At 42.9% G+C, this 19,775-nt stretch overlaps 1 protein-coding gene across 10 annotated transcripts in view; it reads left to right on the top strand.

Moving 5' to 3' along the window:
* The window catches only part of TENM2 (teneurin transmembrane protein 2), a 1,512,848-nt gene that overhangs the window by 1,322,033 nt on the left and 171,040 nt on the right, over nucleotides 1-19,775 (top strand). For all 10 annotated transcript variants that reach the window (XM_049109164.1, XM_049109163.1, XM_025435138.3 and 7 more), the window contains one exon: nucleotides 15,602-15,797. In XM_049109164.1, the coding sequence (XP_048965121.1) occupies nucleotides 15,602-15,797 (196 nt within the window). The remainder of the gene's footprint in view (nucleotides 1-15,601; nucleotides 15,798-19,775) is intronic.

Below are 19,775 nucleotides of genomic sequence, written 5' to 3'. Positions count from 1 at the left end.
AAGGAAGAGAGGGGTGAATTAGAAGGGACAGCACCACGTTGCATATGTAGACTGAACAGACTCTCAGAGGCACTGTAATTCAAGAGTTTGCAAATTTTCTAGGCAAAGACTTTTATCTCCAAGTGAGATCTTATGTAGAACCCCATAAATAAAATAGATAAAAACAGCAATTTTATTAGCATAAAGTATATAGTTCAAATCCATACTTACTGTAATGTTAACCTCGGTATCTGTATGTTTACTATATGTGTATAGAGAGAAAAAACTCCCTACACAGAGAGAGACCCAGGGATAGAGACTAAACTCATGAGGGTGGTCACCTCTCGGTGTAGGTTAGGAGAACAGGACTGAGAATTAGGTTCAAAATGTACTTCCTTTTACCCATAATAAAATATTAACAGTAAAGCAAACTCCCTTCTCACCTCCAGCATACACACACAAAGATTGGAAATAAACATGACAAAATGTTAACATTTACTTCTTTAAGTGGTTCAAATATGGATATTTGTTACCATATTCTTTATACCTTTCTTAAATTTTGTAATGTCTCTCTCTTTAAGAAAAGTGCATTTGTGACAAGCTTGAATCTATATTGAGTAAAATAAGCATTAGGAAGATATATATGCTAACAGTAATCTTATATCACTCTCAAGATTCAATTTATTTATATACTGTGTTTCATTTGCACTGTTTTGAGAAAAATCACAATGAATATATGTACGTAGTTGCAAATCACAGCAGTATTTTCTTTAATCATTTCCTTTACAGGCTCTGACTACTCTTCAATTAAATTGATCCACAAGCTTGAAAGAGGAGCAATAGGAAATAATTGTTTCGAGGCTAAATCACTTAAGATATCTAACAACTATTCACACCCCTTGCCTTAAATACAGAAATAGAGTGGTTGCACCCACCCTAAACTTAAAATTAGCTCTGAAAGTCTCTTCACTAAAATACACACACACGTATATATACACACACGTATATATACACACACGTATAGAGAGAGAGATATAGATACATATAGATATAGATAGCCTTTATGGGACATGGTACATGTTCATTTGAAATTGCACTCCTGATTTCACATTCTGGTACAAACTTATATTTCTGCTCTGCATGGCATCTGGTGGAACAGAATCCACCAATACAGTTGCTTACACAACTTTATCTGAGCAAACACACATCAGTGTGCATTCAAAGAAAGCCGCTCATAGATCGATAAGCTTTCTAATAAATGAGAGTTACAGAAGTTCAAGTCTATGTTCAGAGATATTAGGAAAAGCTTTATTCCAATATATTCACAAAAATTAATGGCTTTTAAAATATTAACTGAAGCCCATTTTAGGTTAAGAGTGTTTCGTAAGAAAAAAAAAAGAGTGTTTCGTAAGGAAGCAAAAGTTGTCGCAAGACAAAAGTATTCATTAATCGTCTGATCACTTATAAAAATGTTCTCCATTCAGAGCTCCCTCCCCATTTAACCCTAGCTATGGTAATAATAGCATTAGCTGGGAGCTCAATGTGCCAGGGACTGTTTCCTGTGAATTATTTTATCCTCATGACAACCCACTGAGGTAGGTACTATGAGAAGTAGTCCCGTTTTTCATGCGAAAGAACAGAGACAGAGTTCAGAGCTGCAAAGCTGCTATGTACAGGGCATAGCGGTCAGACCCTTTTTTTCCTCCTCTCTAGTAGGTGCTCTTTCCCAGGAGCATCCTGCACAAAATATAATGTAAACACCATCACTGATGGAATACACCTAAAACTCCTGCCCCAGATAGGAATTTCATTAAGTCAGTGAAAGTGGTGCCAGAGATCAGCTTTAAAGTGCCAGGGGAAGCCTTGGTAAATGTGCATCTGGCTGAGGTAACACAGCTAAATATGCAGTGGCAAGAAGTAACAAGGTGACAGAATCGACACTTCCAAGAGGACAATTATAATAACGTAAAGAGAGGTCCTAGGACGTTTGACAAAGACGTTCAGTGTGTTTACAGAAATATCCCTTTTGATTGTGTTACACCAGTCAAGCTGAAGTGATGCTGTATTGTTCTCGAGTATTCCATCGATTTGGAGATGCACATAATGCTCATCTTTGACATCTCTGAAACCAGGATGTGTTTTGCAATCGATGAAGCTGAGGGAGACAATGAAATGTTTGCCATCACATTTTTGTGTGTGGAGAAAACTAAATGTGCATTCTAACACTAAGAGTATGGTTGCTAATATAACCTGAATTTTCCTAAGTCTGAGATAAAAATAACTTGTTCATAATTAGAGCTTCATCCTTCAAGGTAAAATCCTAATCGTGTTCCCATTTGTTAAGGGCATTCATTTTAAGTGGCCTTTTATTAATTCCAGATACCTCAGATAATAGATCCTATTGTACATATCAAGTCAGTGTGGGGATTTAAATATAATTTTTAAAATACATAACTATACAAATAAAAATAAAACTTAAGTAAACATTCTGTGGAATGCCAGTGCTGCTGTTCCCAACCCAGACAAGCATGGGCAGAAAAGTATGGACCAGTCCAGACCACCTGGTCTTGAATTTCAACCTCTAGTACTTTGAAGCTGTATGGCCTTGGATAAGTCACTCAGCTTCTTTGTGCTTCCATTGCCTCATCCATAAAATGGAGACAGTAATATTACACATTGTTAGCATTGTGAGACTTAAATGAGGTGATCTTTATAAGGCACTTGGAACTGTGTTGGCACATAGAAATGATATAAGCTACTATTACTGTGTTTTTCAAAGCATCTGTAACACAAGCCCCTAAACAAACAGTACAAAACAAATTTCAGTTTTTTAAAACGATAACCATTACTTGTGTTTTTCTCATTATAGAAGCAATATATGGTGATGCTAGGAAAAATAGAAAACAACACTTTTTAGTATATTTTCCAGACAGTTTTCCATTCACATATAGCAATCATTTTTACAAATACAGGATTATACCATGCATGCAGGTTTTACCTTGATTCTTTGCATAAAGATAGGTAGAGAACCTCTTTCTAAATCTGAATATTCTTCCATAAACTCATTTCAAATGCCTCAAAAGTAGTCCATTCTAAAGATTAAATTTTTTTAACCAATCTCCTTTTTTCAGCATTATAATCCTACTACAGTAAACATCTTTGCAGGTTTATGTTCATGTATTTTTTTAATAATTTCCTTACGATGAATTCTTAAGAGTGGAATTGGTAGCACAAAGGATTTACAATATGTCAAACTTTTATAACAATAATAATAAGCATAAGAATAGCTGACATTGACTGCTTACCATGAGCCTGGCCCAACTCCTAATGGCCCTCAGAGGTAGGTGCCTTTACTGCCACTGGCTTAGGGATTAGAGAGTGGAGATTCAGAGAGCTGAAGTAACTTGCCCAAGGTCACACTGCTGCCTGGTAAAAGACTGAGACCATGCCCTGAGAGACGCTGTCCAGTGCCTGTGATTCTGTTCCTCTTCAGTGCTTGGGAAGCCATTTAGTGACTGGACACATTCCCAGATCATTCCCCCTCTTCAGGGATATATTTGATTTATTTTCACAACTAGCCCACATAAGACCCTCCCATTGATCTTAGGAGGGCAAGGAGCCAAATGTGACATTTTTGGTAAGCCATTGGCTAAAGACCATGAGATGGGAATGTGCAATAAATAAGAACTCCCATCAGCAAGGCACTGAGAGCTAAACCTCTATTTTTCTGGCCTTGTGCGAGAGGTTCTGCGCCTATTGGAATAGCCTTGAGATGTTCATCAATTTCACTGAACTTGACCTCTTCACTGTGGCTCACTTGGTCTCCAGAGCAATACCTTCTGCCCTTCTCCAGGGTTGGATTGAAAGGCAGCATGATAAGGGCATGAGCATGTGGGAAGACAAAGTATGAAATCAATCCATCCATGCATTCAACAAATGTTCATTGAATGTCTATAAAGGGGATACAGAGATGAAAGGTACTGGCCCTACTTTAAGAGATGGGAACCTGACAAGTTAAGTGACAAAGGCAGCATGATGTAGGGAGGGCCATGAGAGACAGAACCAGGTTCAAGACAACTGACATTCTCGAATTGACCTGCTCTGGGTATGAATCTTATTTCTGCTATGTAGTAGCTGAATGTTTATGGCCAACTCTCTCTAGATTCAGTTTCACCATCCATGAAATGAGGACTATACCTCATCAGGTTGTTGTGAGTATAAATGAGATAATGCCTAGCAAATAGTAAGCACCCTGTGGAGATCAATCAGTCAATCAATCTGATTGGTCTTACAAACCTTACAGCTCACTCACAGGTAACTTAGCAACCAGCAGACTCTACAGGAAGACTGGAAAGGCCTCTGGCCAAAAGCAGCATGGGTGCACAGACTGAGTTTTATTTAGATGGTCCTCCTCAAGCCCCTAATCTGGATTGCAAAGATCAGGGTCTTCCAACTCGAGCAAGTGATTCCTGTCCCATCTCAATCATTTTGTAAATCTGTAAGGTGGCAGGGGATTGGGATACTTCTCCTGGAGCACAATGCACACTACATCCAGCCATATTCAGTCCAAGTACAGCTCTCCATGGGATGGAATAGGGTGGACAACGTGCCTCCTGCTACCACTTCTCTTTTCTCTGTTTCCTGAAGCCGACGCCATATAACATTTATAAAATTTGTGCTTGCCCCTCATATAATAAACTAATTAAATGTTAGCTATAATGATTATCAAATAGTTGGGTACAAGAGGTTTAAAAGCATAAAAGTAGGTCACCAAATGTAACCTGTGTGGGATTTTAGGGTATTTTCCTAGAGGAGATGTTAAGCAAGCAGAGTCTCAGAAGGACGAGTTAAGCAGATAAAGAAAGAGAAAAGAGAGGAGAAGATCTTTTCAAGCAGAGGATAATGAAGATACCCCTTGTTATGTGCAATGTCTTGAAGCTTCATATGACCAAAAGTTGTGCTTTTCTTTAGCCATCACTCACCGAGTGTATAGCTTTTCCTATGAGCAGTGGCTCTTACAAGACCAGGGGTAGCCAAGGAAGATCACCCTTCTGGAAGTTTAGAGCCTGTGACCTTGTGTTGAGTCAGCCATGTACACAGCCCCAGCTAGAAATACATGTTAAATCAAAGGAAGAAGTGGCCCCACACCACAAAGCTCTGAGTCATCCTTGTGAGTGGGAAAAGGTACTGAAGGAAGGGCTTGAGAAGAGATCAGGATTTAGAGTTTTCAACTGTTTCTCCTTCTTCTCAAAAATGTCATGTGAAATGGTTAACAATTTCCCAGGGAGATCTTGTCTTCAGATAGATCCATCATTGTGCCAAAGGCAGGCCATAACACTGGAATCCACATTAACTGAGCACCTATTATGTGCCATGTATCAGGGGCTACAGCAGTGAACAAGGCAGAGCTGGCCCTCCCCCTGTGTGGCTAGTGGGCACTGGTATTAAGACCACCCACTCCCAAGAATTCCCAGGAAGGGCCAACCACCAGGGAGTGCATGGTCCCTGCCTTGTCCCGGCCTCATAGTTTCAGGTTTTTCTTTGTTTCCCTTGGAAACCCACTATGGAAGAACTAGATGCCTGGGTGGCTCACTGGTTGGGCATCTGCCTTTGGCTCAGTTCATGAACCTAGGGTCCTGGGATTGAGTCCGGCATCAGGCTCCACACAGGGAGCCTTCTTCTCCCTCTTCCTATGTCTCTGCTGATCTTTCTGTGTCTCTCATGAATAAATAAATAAAATCTTAAAAAAAAAAAAAAAGAGCTGCAGGGGGAGTCAGGCCAAGCTGCTCACCATGTTACCCTTTAGTAGTGGTAATTAATCCATTTCTATTCATTTGTTATACCCCTATTGCATCCTTCAATACCAGAGACATTCAAAACTTGAAACTTAAAAACCACAATTTTAGGCTTGAGACATGAAGGAGAGGGAAATTGGCAGAACCCATAATCTACTCATCATCAGCCAGCAAACCGCCAAAGCCACTGCCAAGCCAAAAGGGCCCTCATAGGAACCAGGCACAGTGAACACACCAAGAGAGAATTTCCCTCCTCACTCCCTCCACTCCAATGTTCTGGCCCTCTTGCTCTCCCTCAGTCATGCCAAACTCACTGTCTCAGAGCATTTGGATGGGCTGTTCTCACTTCCTGGAATGTTCCTCCCCCAGGTAATCACATGGCTCCTTCCTTCCTTTTGTCAGGCCTCTGCCCAAATGCCATGCCCTCAGCCCTCTCCTAACAAGGGAGTCTAAAACTGGATAGTCCTTTTCACTTTATCACATACCCTGCTTTCTTTGTCTCACATCAATGTACTATAGGTATAATTTACAAGCCACACAATGCACACATTTTAATTATATGATTTGATTCTTAAAATGTGAAGACTGTATCTGTCTGAATAAGCACCACCACAGTCATGATTTAGAACACTGCCACCACTCAGAAGCCCCCTGTGCCCTGTGCCTACTTCGTCCTAGCCCCACCCCCTACCCCCCATCTGCTTTCTGTCTCTAGAGATAAAATTTATCTTCTCTAGAGTTTCATAAACAGGAAACCCTGTGCTCTTTTGTGTTTGGCCTCTTTCACTTAGCATAATGCTTGTGAGATTCACCCATATTGTTGTATTATCAGTGGCTTATTCCTTCTATTGCTGAATAGCTTTCCAGTTGCATGGATAGACTGTAATTTGTCTATTCAATTGTTGATTGGCATTTGGGTTGTCTTTGATTTGCCTTCATTTTTATTCAAAGCTCCCATCACTCCCTGGCATTCTATGCCCCTATGGTAACATCAACCTCTGGAGGCCAGAAACCTTGTCCACAGGACTCACACTGGAGCCCCAATGCCCAGAGCAGGACCAGACACCTAGTCAGTGCTCAGTATTTGTTGAATGCACTATTTTCACATTCATTTCCCTTTGTAAGATAAGGCCTGGGCAAGGCACACGCTTACAAGCCATGCTTCAGATCTCTCTCTTCTATGAACCCCAATCTAGAAAACTTTAGGCCTTCCAAGTGAAGCCCGATGTTAGCAGGGCTCCCTGCCCCGCCACTCCTGGGCTAAGTGTGTCTGCATCCTGTGAGCCTGTCTCTGGTTCTGAATTCCTATGGCTTATTCTTCTTGTATCACTTGAGCCTCACCTTCCTGCCCTGTGACAACCAAGAATGTTGCTCACTCTCTTTGCTCGTTGCCAGAAGAAATTTGGCCACATCTCCCCTTAGTTTTCTTTTTACCTTGGATTTGGGAATGTGAGGAGGGAGTCAGAGGAAGAGGCCGCCTTGTGGCTTGGGGAGTCCCAACACATTGCAGTTGGACCCTCTATTCCCTATACCTCTTTCTAGCGCCCTCCACTTCCGGTAACCAACCAAATTCTTCCTTTGTCTGTTTAGGAAAGTCCTGCCCACACCCACGGTCCTTGGCTTCTTACTTTCTGCTCTAAGCAGTTGATTAAAGGACTGTTTTCCCCAATGAGAGTAGTAAAATTGATCCCTCGTTACACATGGGCAGGTACCCCCTAACCCACGGGCACCCAGGTTTTTGTCTTGGCACAACAACTTCACAAGAGGAAAGAGATACTCTAGGCCAAAGAAATGAGATTCAAAAAAATAAGTTGTTTGTGCCAAATATTTTTCTTTTTCTTCTTTTTTTTTTTTTCAAATATTTTTCTGTTTACACACCTACTTCTCCTGCTAGAAACTCTGCAGGCTTCTTTGGGAGCACTACTATGTCATTAAAGGTCTTCCTGCCCCAGACCCATAGCAAACGTTCTCCCTCCTGGGAACAAGAGAAAAATACCTTGTCCTCCCTCCAGATGAGCGAGGCTGGCCAACACCAGGCACCAGCTGCCTATCTGCCACATTGAGCAGTCTGTAATGCAGTGGGTTAAGGGAATGCTCTCTGAAGCTGACTACCTGCATGTGGATCTCAGCTCCACCACTTACCAACTCCAGAACAAGTTAAATTACCTCCCTCTGCCTCAGTTTCCACATATGCAAAGTGGGGGTGGTGAGTCCTATTCAGTAGGGCTACCATAAGAATTGAATAAGGTAGTACATGTGAATCACCAAGATCAGTGCCTGGCCTCGTTAAATGTTCCCTTGTGGTGCCATCTTCATAGTTAGCAAACAAAAGTACAGGGAAACTACAGAGTGTTGACTAAAATTTCCTAAAAACTTTCCTACAGAGGTTTCATCTTCTCAGTAGTCCCATCACCAACCACCCCACCACTGCCATGTTGGTACAGACTTCACTCCAGTACCATTTCCTTTGAGCTTACATGTTTTTCATTCATTCAGTCAATACCTTTGCTGAGCACCAACCATATGCCAAGCACTGGGGATCTGTGTTGAATAAAAGACAAGTCTCCCACTCTTCAGAGGTATTTTTTTTAAGATTTTATTTATTTATTCATGAGAAACAGAGAGAGAGAGAGAGGCAGAGACACAGGCAGAGGGAGAAGCAGGCTCCATGCAGGGAGCCTGATGCGGGACTCGATCCCGGGTCTCCAGGATCATGCCCTGGGCTGAAGACGGTGCTAAACCGCTGAGCCACCCGGGCTGCCCTCTTCAGAGGTTTGTATCCAAGAAGAACAAGATGGACTATAAATCAAAAGATAACAAGTTGTGGGTTTTTTTTTTAAAAGATCATGCATCTTTGCTGAAGACAGAAACAAGCAGTGGTTGAGGCATTTGGAATAGGAGGTCAGGGACGCCTACTCTGAAGTTGCCGTGCATAGGCCGAGGCAGGATTGACAGGAAGCAGGCAGGTGTGAGATCAAGGGGAAGAGTAGTCCGGGCAGAGGGAATACCTCATGCCAATAGCTCATGCAGAATACCTGAATCTGCAATGAGTTTGGCAAGTTCCAAAAACAGAGAAGAACAGGGCTGGAATACAAGGGCAGAGAAGTTCGGAGGTAGGCAGATGGAGTTTATAGACCAGGGAGAGCCAACACCCAGCGAAGTCATCCCCTCCTTTCCTGACATCCTTTTTCATCTACCAGTGGGACATCTCCCCATCCTCAGGTGCCCAGCCTGTTTCCAAGGCTCGCCCTGACACTGCTGGGCTAGGCCTTCTTCCCCCTTCTCTGCTCAGCAGCATCTTTAGGAGGTTTGCACACAGGTCAACCACAGATATTATGGCAGCAGCAGCCAGGTTTTTGGAAAACTTGAAACCACCTCCCATAGTTGTTAAGACTCAAGCAACTCCAAGTTCAAGTCTGTGCGTGACCACCAACTACCATCAATGGCACTGGGTATATGACTTTACTTCTCTCACAGCCATTACTCTCTCCTGGGAAATGGGGATGCAAATACAATTTCTGGGAGGATGGAATGAGGTAGCATATGTCAGTATTTGCCATCATGCCTGGCACATAGCCAATGCCCAGAAAAATAATAGACTCTTACTATTTTTGATGATTACTTTTCCCACTGCTACAGGAGGACATGGAATGGAAGAATCAGGGGTTCCACCCATGTAGATGTATTCTCCCATAGTTCCTTATTTTACAGAACTATGCTTGGATCCTCTCTATCTTCCTTCTGCTTAATCCTTATCTGTGGGGTCTTGTACAATGCATTATTATGGTCTGCAAATCCAGGTGGCATGTCCTGTCCAGAATCTAGGAGCTCATTCTCCTAGCTGGTGGGCAAGCAGCCCCAGCAGCACACAGCTGGGCTTAGCAGCATCTAGTTAGTGACTCAGACACTGTAAGTCAGAACTGAGCTGGCGTCCTGAACAAGACCAGCAGGGCCGCACTAAGGGAAGCTAGCCCCTGGAGGAGCACGGCCCTGATGCTCTCATCCTTGCACGCCCCCCCTTAGCACTCAGCCTCTTTGAAGGAGAGAAAAGAAAGCATGCGGAACTTTAATGAGGAATCAGCTGGGTGCACTTCGCCACAGGCCTGGCTGGAGGCAGAAGATGAACAGGTCCCCATGAGTGACCCAGGGCTGCCAATCGTCACTGGATGTGACCAGAGACCCTGTGGTAACATGGCTTCAAGCAGCCCTCACTCAAACATGCTGCTTCCCTGCAATACTACCAACTGCTGAGCGTGCCCTGCCATCTGAGGTAGAATCAACATCAGACGTTGGGAGGCCAGAGATGCTGCCAGCACGGAACAAGGGAGCAGCAGGCTGTCCATGGGAAATGTCAACGTTTATTGCTTTTCCTGTCCACATCGACCCTCAGCAAGCAGACATTCGAGATGGCAATAAAGTTATTTTCCCCCTTCTCGGGTCCTGGACCCAGTAATAACATCTTCCTGAAGGGCAATGAGTCTGTCTTTAACCTTGCCCTCTTTGGCAGGTGTGTATTGGTGCGGCCTCCAGAAGCATCTCTTGGTGGCATACTACTGCCTAGAGATGCTCTCCCTTCCGGGAGAGTGGCAGGCCCCACTCAATGGTCCAGCCTCCTTTGCTGTCTCCTGCAGCTTTTCCTGCAAACCCACTAAGTTATCTTAATTACCATTCCTCCTTGGTCTCTGCCAAGAAGTGGGGCAGATTTATAATTGGATCAGTCAAATATTTGCTGTGGTTTATTTTTTGCCTCTCAAGTGCTCGTAAAAGTTGCATTTTTCTGCTACTTTTGGTATGACTGATTACTCCAAGGCACAGCCCTCACACTGCATGCCAACACAGGTTATTTTTCAAAGGCCAAGGAAAAAGAGAGAACTGGGGGTAGAGTGTGTTTATTTTGGGTTATTGCGCTATCACCCTCTGGGTGACTTTATTGCCGCATCAAGAGAGACAAGCTACCTTGGGAGACAGACTTTCTCCCGCAGCCAGCCCATGCACACATACATCCCCTACTGGGATCTGATCATGTGTCTCCTAATCTCTTGGGCTTCCACAGATCTCTTAATGTGCTGTGAAGCAACCTCTCAGTCAACCAAGCACAGCACAATCTCCTGAGCATCCCCGTATCCAGGATTGATCATGATGGGGTCTTGGAATAGAGTAGACAGATGTCCCTGGTACTAAGCCTGAGTTATCAATCCCCAGTGCTGGGACATGAAAAAGAAACTCTGGCCAGGGCCTGTGCCTTTGGAAAATGGCCTCCTCCTAGTGTCAGCCAGGCTGCCAAGCAAGCTGGCCAGACTGCAGTCGAGGAATCCGAGAGAGCAGAGGCTCTCCTGGACCAGATGGCCTCCCTGCAAACCAGCTTCTTACTGAGCTCCTCCACTCCCCATCCTAGAAGGCAGTCTCTGCATTTGGCTGAGTTGATCCATCTTGTGTTTCTAGCCTCCAACCCTTCCCAAAGTTACAGCGACCATAAATGATGCTCCGTGATGCTGCTTATTACATGTTCATCTGTGAGTAAGATAATTATATATTCCAGACTGGATCGCTTTCTGGAGTGAAAGGAGGAACAAGAGGTATCAACTAGGACACTCTTGGGCAAACGGGTAAAGAGACACCCCCCACACAACAACAACATAGGTTGGGGCTTGACTCTGTGGCAAATATGCTAGAACCTACCATGCTCTTGGAGAGTGAACTAGGAAGAAAGAGAAGAATGACGTCAAGAAATCTCTGAGGGCTATGCTGAAGTAACAAGGAAGCCTCAACCTTTCGTGGTTTAGTTTAGTAAGTGTTCGTAGCTTGCTCGTGTCATAATTCCAGTCTTTCTCCAAGGGCTCATGCTAGGATCCAGGCCGTTCCTGTCTTGTGGCTCTACCATCTTGTGCTTTAAGGATGCCCTGGCCCCGTCCAGAGGCAGACAGGGTTGGAGACAGAGCAAGTAGGAGGTTGCACAGGATGTTTTATGGCAGGGTCTAGATGAGCAGTGGAGCTCATCCCACCGCTTATGTTCTATTGGCTGGACACCAGCACATGCTCCCACCTGGCAGCAAAAAGGCTGGAAAAAAGCTTGATACGGAAAAAGATCAGCCATCACTACCACAGTGGACACTAAGAAACAGTGTCAAAATAGGAAGGGAATGGACTCCTGGGTGGCTCAGTGGTTGAGGACCTGCCTTTGGCTCAGGGTATGATCCCAGAGTCCTGGGGTTGAGTCCCACATCAGGCTCCCCACAGGGAGCCTGCTTCTCCCCCTGCCTATGTCTCTGCCTCTCTGTGTGCGTCTCTCAAGAATAAATAAATAAAATCTTTAAAAAAAATAGGAAGGGAAGAGAAAAGAAGGAACAAGGGAAGTTCAAAGGAAGAAAGCAGGCATTGTACAGCATCCCACTGAGAACTGAGAGGATGAAGTCATAACGGCCTTATGGCAACTCTCAAATCTTGGTACATGGGGATGTGCAAACACCACAACGTCCAATCATATGCATGCTCTGCACCAGGTAGTGCCTGCTTCAGTCTTGCTGATTGTAATGCTACCCCTTCCTCTTTCATTCAAGAGAGCACATTAGGAAATGCCAGTGATTATTAGAGACAAAACCTTGAACGTATTCCAATTTTGTTTCTTTTCAATGGCATTCATTTACAAATTTACCATTTTATTCATTTGATATTCAATATTTACTGGTCAGACCCTGCTTGAGATAAATGAGGGATCGCGGTGAATAAGGACAAGGATAGCTGAAACCTTTAGGGCACGCTCACCACACACAAAATACAATTCAGAGCACTTTGCATGAACTGGTTCACTCAATCCTCACAACAGTGTTTTGCGAGAGATGTGATTATTGTCCCCGTTTTAAAGATAAGGGGACTAAGGCACAGAGCACCGAAATAGCTTGTGGGTGGGTGGCACAAAGTAAGTGCTAAGTGCTAGGATTCTAGCTCTGAAGTCCTCTTAACCACTCTGCCACGTGGGCAAAAGCCCTGCCCCCTCTTGGAGTTTGTATACTTCTGAGCAGACTGACAATAAACAAACAAACAAAAAAAAAAAGCAAAAAGCAAAGCAAAATAAAGGGTATAGGATTGAAGCACATTGGACACTGTATCATATCACACCCACACGTCCCCATGCCCTGTTTGATAGCTCCTGGCTTGCAGAGTGTTCCTTTAATGAAAACCGCCTTCCATGTGGCTTTGGAGTTACTCGGAGGAGCCAGCCACAATGGATGTCTTCTCTCTCCTCTGACAATACCTTTTTCCAGAGTCATTGATTGGTTGGACAGTAAGCACTACCGCTGGTCCTAAGTCATTTCTGCTCTGAGCCAGCCAGCCAGCCAGTTCAGCGAGAGATGACTAATGTCCAAATTAATAATGAGCAATGGCCCCACACAAGTAATCACCTTTCCCAAACTTTTCCTCATGGGAGTGATTTTCTGGACCCCAAATGAAGTATATTCTTCTCACCTCAGCACCAAGGAAGTTATGCTCATTCCTCTAGCTGACAGCAATTTGTGGACATGGGTCTGGGTATTTGGACATTTACAAGGTTGCTAAGAAACAAATGCTTTGGTTACAAAGGTCTCTGAAAACAGCATTGGTTTGTTGTATCCCTTCAAATAATTAATTTTATCCCATAAAGACAGCCATGACCAATGGGATATGGGGTAGAGGAAAGCTAAATACAAATACTCGTTCTCTGAAAGATGGGGAAATTTCCATTTCCTAAGCAATGACCATTTCCCACCCTAGATAGAAAAACTGGAACCTATACTTCTCTGAGCATTATAATTTGCAAATAAGTGACTCATAGCCATGAGATACTTAGTAACATGGTTATTACCTTCCAGGCACCTCTCTAAGCATTATGTCATGTCATCCTTATAACATCTCCAAAAGTTAAGTATTATTATTCCCTAGTATGCAAACCAGGAAGAGGCTAAAAATCGATTGACCCAGCTTCAAACAATAGCAAGTGGCAGTCAAAATTCAAACCCAGCTTTGTCTGATGGTAAAGCCTTTGCACTTCGGATTACAGACTCTTTGTTTTCAATGATCATGTTTCAGATGGGAAAAACTGGCTATTCTGATGACGGGGAAGTCACATTAATAGATTCCTGGAGTTTAATTCTATGAAGTTCATGAAAGAGGTTATAGTAAATGTCTGTAACCTATAAAATCCTTTTTATGGAGGGGAAGTGGTGAGAGAGAGCTTAATCCCACAGTGGTGGTTTTTATCTGCTAAAGACCTGTGCTTTGAATGTTCTCTGGAAGTCACAGTGCAGCTGACTTTTCTGTGCAGTGATTTTGAAAGAGTTCACAAGATTAGCCCATTTCTACAGGGGTCTTATCGATTTTCTTGTCGACAAGTAAGAGACATTGGTATCCTCTGCCTTTTACTTCATCTTCTCTGTCCAGCCCATAGTCAAGCAATGTCCCTTCTTTCTTAAAAACATTCCTCCAAAGTTGTCTCCTCTTCTCATTGACTTCTCCTAATCAAGACCCCCCTGTCACATCATGCTTGGGTTTCTACAGTCACTTCCTAACTGGTCTTCCTGGTTCTGTTCATTCTGCCCTCTGCGGTATCCTACCTGCAAACGAATTCCTCATTACATCCCTTTCATTGCATCAGTCACTGCTCTGGATCGTCAGTGGCCCCTACTTGCCCACCAGAGAATTTTGACATTCTCTAGGACAGGACTCTCTTGGGCCACATTTGTTCCCTCCACTAGCCTCATCTTGGTAACCTTTATTGGCCACTCTGTCACTCATTGGTAACTTCCAGTTATGAGCCTGATTTCCATCAAAATAGAGTTTCATGTTTAATTACTGGTTTATCTGAGAGAGCTAGGTCTAAGTTTTTGCCTGGTCACTTCGTTGCTATGTGACTTTTGACAAGTTGTTTGTCTTCTCTGTAAAGCCTCAGTTTTCTTATCTGTAAAATAAGATACAAATATTATTTATCTTAAGAGTTTTTGCAAAAATGGAATGGAATGGTAATGGTGATGATAATGATGGCTAGCTAACATGTACTTTGTGTTTGCACTGCACCAGGTACTGTTCTAAATATTATTTTATTCCTCACAACAACCTGTAACATAGGTACTGTTATTTTCAGTTTTAAAAGTGGGGAAATTGAGGCACAGATAGGTTAAAACTAGTAAGTGCCAGATTCTCTCCCAGGCAGTCTGGCTGCACAAACATCATTTTTTTTTATTAAAGTATAGTTGACGTACAATGTTATATAAGTTTCAGGTGTACATAGTAGATACAAACCTCATTATTAACTAATCTACGATACCACCTTCCCCTGGTAAATGATAACAAATGGTAGCTGGTAACATAGGTCTGTAACTCTTTATCTGAAATTCTTGCCTAGCCAGATGATATTTAGAATCTAGAATTTCAGGAATTACAAACAAAGTTATACTTGACATATACTGGGAATTATATAACACCCCAATGGGGAACTGGAACAATAATCTCTTTCCCTCCCTCTCTTTCTCTTTCTCCCTCTCTTTCTTTATTTTACTCTCAGACACACACAAGAAAAAACATAAAAGTTTGGACTTTAAAGCTTTTGGGATTTCAAACTGCAAAAAAGGGACTGTGCTTATAGTAATAAAACTATTAGCAATAATTATAAGCATATTAATGGTGACTTACTATTACAACTTCAGTGACTCTTCTTTTTTACTGGATGAGCTCATAGTAAAATGTGCGCAAAAGTATTCTTCAGTTAACTAATGGGGTGGGAGGGGAAGGTGCTAGTCATGGGACCAGGTCTGCAACCTCTTTCACACGTGGGACTCTCTCTGTTCTTTCCCTAGTATGACTTCATGGAGCGTCTGGATGGGAAGGAGAAGTGGAGTGTGGTTGAGTCACCCAGGGAACGCCGGAGCATACAGACCCTGGTTCAGAATGAAGCTGTGTTTGTACAGTACCTGGATGTGGGCCTGTGGCATCTGGCCTTCTACAATGATGGCAAAGACAAAGAGATGGTTTCCTTCAACACTGTTGTCTTAGGTAGGTTTGGGGTCTCTGAGGTGATATGCCACCAAGGGAAGAATGGAAATGTTCTGGGTTTCTCCGTAGAAGGCACCTCTTCCAATGTAGTTTCTACTGTGTTGGAAACAAGACCAGAATCCTTTATTTAGGCCTCATAGTATCTTCCATCTAAAACTCACCCTGATTAAAATAAGAAGACTGCTTACAGGATCCAGTTGTAAAGAGCTTGGGCCAGACCGACTAGCTTAAGTCCTGGCCACACAACCTATGCAAATCACTGGACTTATGCAAGCTTCAGTTTCCTCCCAGTAAAATAAACCTAAATATACCCACTGTTAGAGCTATTATAAGAATTAAGTAACATAAAGTATATAAATCTGTAAACATGCATTAGAGCCAATAAATACAGATCATTCTCATCAGCTCGGAATTTCTCTTAAAAATCCAAGAAGGCTCAAAATCAAAAGTTTAAAAAACACGTAAAAATAAATCAAGAAAAGAATAGAGACATAAGGGGATAAACACATAATCTTTGTTCCCAAATTAGTAAATCTCAAAGTGCTTTAATTAAACACTTGTCATTTTTGATGTGTTGTAGCCCTGTTTTCTATTAGCTGTGAAGGAAGAAGCTATGATTTTATTCAAAATTTCCTCTTATATGTGCATACAAACCCCTGAAAGGGACATTAGTTTGGGAGGATTTTACCAAGTTTTCTAAAGCAGATCTTGAGAATTTTAACAATCACATAAGCTACAGATATTTTCATTAAATTTATGTTGTCATTAGGTTTTTATCCTGATGAGGATAACAGATCCTGGGTAGAAGGTCCATGAGTTGGGGCAGAATGTTAGATGCATTTCACAGAAGAATACACTGAGGCTCAGGAAACTTAGGCTCTCTGAATCCCAAGATGTAAATGTGATAGAAATGGCATGGGCTTCTAGGCCTTTCTGTGTGTCATCCCCACAAAGTTTAGTTTTGGATCTCAAAGTTCACCGTAGGAGTAGTGTCATGAGGAGATATCTGGTGAGAGAAGATTAAACCCTGGCTTTTCTGTCCCACATCCTAACTGGGAAAGTCACTTAATTCCTGGAGCCTCAGTTTCATTTATGAAAAGGACCAGGTCCCTGACAGGAAGGATATTACTTTACATATGGAACATGTCTGAAGCGGAGCTGGTAATCACAAATGAGAGCGGATGGGTTTTTAGGAGTACATCTTGTGCAGCTGTTTTTCTATTGACTGCATTTTCAGAACTTCTTTATTGGCCTCATGGATTTCTCTGAGGGGTTCCTTGATTCTCTAAAGATCTATATAAGCCAACCTAAAATTCAGTTGGCAGTTTGTTATCAGTAGCCACAACTTCCAAATGGTATAAAGTCAGGATTTGGTTGACCCTGGTGTTAAAGTTAAACCTTGTTCCCTCTGCTAAGAAAAAATTGGTCCTATCAGGACTAGCCAAATGCTCTAAAGCAGAGGTTGGCACACTGTAGCCCATGGGCTAAGTCTGGCCCACTGCATCTTTTTATAAATAAAGTTTTTCTGGAGCACAGCCATGTTCATCTGTTGACATACTGGCTATGGCAGCTAAAACAACATAGTTGAGTAGTTGCAACAGCAACAGTTTGGCCGAAAAAATCTAAATATTTACTTTCTGTCCCTTTACAGAAATAGTTTGCCAACCCCTGCTCTAAACTAATGTCATAAACTTTGTATCATGCAAGCCACTGGACAACATCTTCCACAGTTAGAGAAAATTTTCAGAATCAGATTATGAACCAATGGAGAGAGAAAAAGCAAAACGGATAAAAACCAGCTCACAAAAGGAAAAAGTAGTTTAAGATGTTGAGATTAAAAGCAATCTTTAGGAATGCCTGGGAGGCTCGGCAGTTGAACGTCTGCCTTTGGCTCAGGGCATGATCCTGGGGTCCTGGGATTGAGTCCCACATCGGGTTCCCTGTGAGGAGCCTGTTTCTCCCTCTGCCTGTGTCTCTGCCTCTCTCTGTGTGTCTCTCATCCATGAATAAATAAAATCTTAAAAAATATTTTTTAATTAAAAAAATAAAATAGAAGTAATCTTTAGTTTAAGAACGTGATGAGAAATGACATCCTTTTTGTCAGTCTGTATTAAGCCCAAAAGATTTAGCGCATACCTAAGAGCTCACGCCATAAGCAGCAGTGGGCTTCTTTGGAATCTACAGTGACTCCGTGAAATAGTTAATAATAAACAACAACAACCACACATTATAGAGCAGTGACAGTGTGCCAGCCTCTGGATTAGGCCCTCTCTCGCGACTAGGCCAGGGACCCCAGAGAGTAGTTGCGTGAGATCGGTACTTCCAATATTCTATTTTCTAGTTGAGAAGCCAAGACTGAGGGGCGTTAAACAGCTTGCCCAAGGTCACACGTGGTAATCAGAGGTGGAGTCAGCGTCCAAACTCTCCAGAGAACTGTGCTCTTAACCACTGGATTGCTTTGGATTCTGGCCAAATAAATGCCTTTCCCCCAGCACAGCAAGTTTTCTGAGGGCCGGATTATCTAATAATGGTTTCTGCCCTATATCTCCTTCATCCCCATAGACACAGACGTTGTGGTAGTGAGATGCCCTTCCCCCAGGCCATTACCCTCATTCGCCTGTCAGAAATGGGAATAACATTTCTCCCCAGAGGATTTCTCTTGTCTGGACTGTAGCTCAAAGAGAAAGTCAAAGGTAATCGGCCTAATAATTGGGCAGACATCTTGATAGGGCAATGATAGTAATTGGCCTGAAATGCAGGGAAAAGAACAGTGTTTTATTTGGTTCAGAGGTTCTCCCCCACATATCTATTATCAGAACGTTCTCCATCAAGAGCAGCCAGGAGCGCCGAAAGCCCCTGTGATATGAAACAGAAGGAAAAATGTTAGACGGGTGTCAACCAGCGATCACGCTAAATATACCTTTGACTCAGGGAAGTCTTTTGATGTGTTTTGGAGAGAAGCAGCCTGCTTTCAGAAATGAGTTTCATCTCAGGGGACAACAGAGTGGCATACTTGAAACATGGTGCAGATTTCATGCGCCTGTGTAAAAACCCCATTTTGTGGGCTTCCGCTCAGCACTTGCCATTGTTTCCTCAAGAAAACTTCAACCAGGGTGACAGAAAGGAAAGCTGATAATATTGCAACCGCACTACATAAGCGAGTGTTGCAAAAGGGGGACTGGGAGAGGGGACTCCTTTTATAGTTCAGCCATGCCAGGTGGTTGTTCTTTCTCTTGAAAACTGTAGAAATGCTGAGCGAATGCAATGAAAAATACCCTTCTTACAGTTTTTGCTTATTTTGGATTCTCCCACCCTCCTCCATACCTGCACACACATTCTGACAACTGTTTACCAAGGGCCTGCTGTGTATCAAGCATTGAGAATACCTCAATGTGAGTGAATGACGCAGCTCTGGTCTATTCCTCATGGAACCTGATGAGAAGACAGACGCATGAAAAGGCAATTGTGGGAATTACAGGAACGTAGAGAAAGGGGTACAAAACCCTTCTTGATCGAGGGAAGGTGGAGAAGGAAGATGGCCAAACACTAAATATTTTCTAAACTGACATTTAAGGATAAATACATCAGCTAAAGGGAAAGAGAGGCCTTCCAGCCCAGTAAAGAGCCTGTGCAAAGAGCTCAGTCCTTTTCCATGAGACTGGTGGGCAAAGAGCTCTCCTGACCTCTGCTGCTTTATCTCTGAAGATACTAGGTTTGAGAACAGGGAGTTCTGAGCTCAGCAGTGTCAGTGTCCACCAAACCATCCCCAGATCTAGATGCTGGTCTAGGGAGAAGCAATCTCTACCTCACTGTAGGGATAACTTCTTAAAACGGAAGCTGGACAATGCCATTTCTATGTTTAAAACTATTTGTTCCAGGGCGCCAGGGTGGCTCAGTCAGTTAAGTGTCTGCCTTCAGCTCAGGTCATGATCCCAGGGCTGGAGCCTCACATCGGGCCTCAGCAGGGAGCCCGTGCTC

Source organism: Canis lupus, chromosome 4, assembly GCF_003254725.2.
Source record: "Canis lupus dingo isolate Sandy chromosome 4, ASM325472v2, whole genome shotgun sequence".
NCBI lineage: Eukaryota > Metazoa > Chordata > Mammalia > Carnivora > Canidae > Canis > Canis lupus.
The sequence above is the reverse complement of the archived record's forward strand: the minus strand, read 5'-3'. Positions and strand labels throughout refer to the sequence as shown.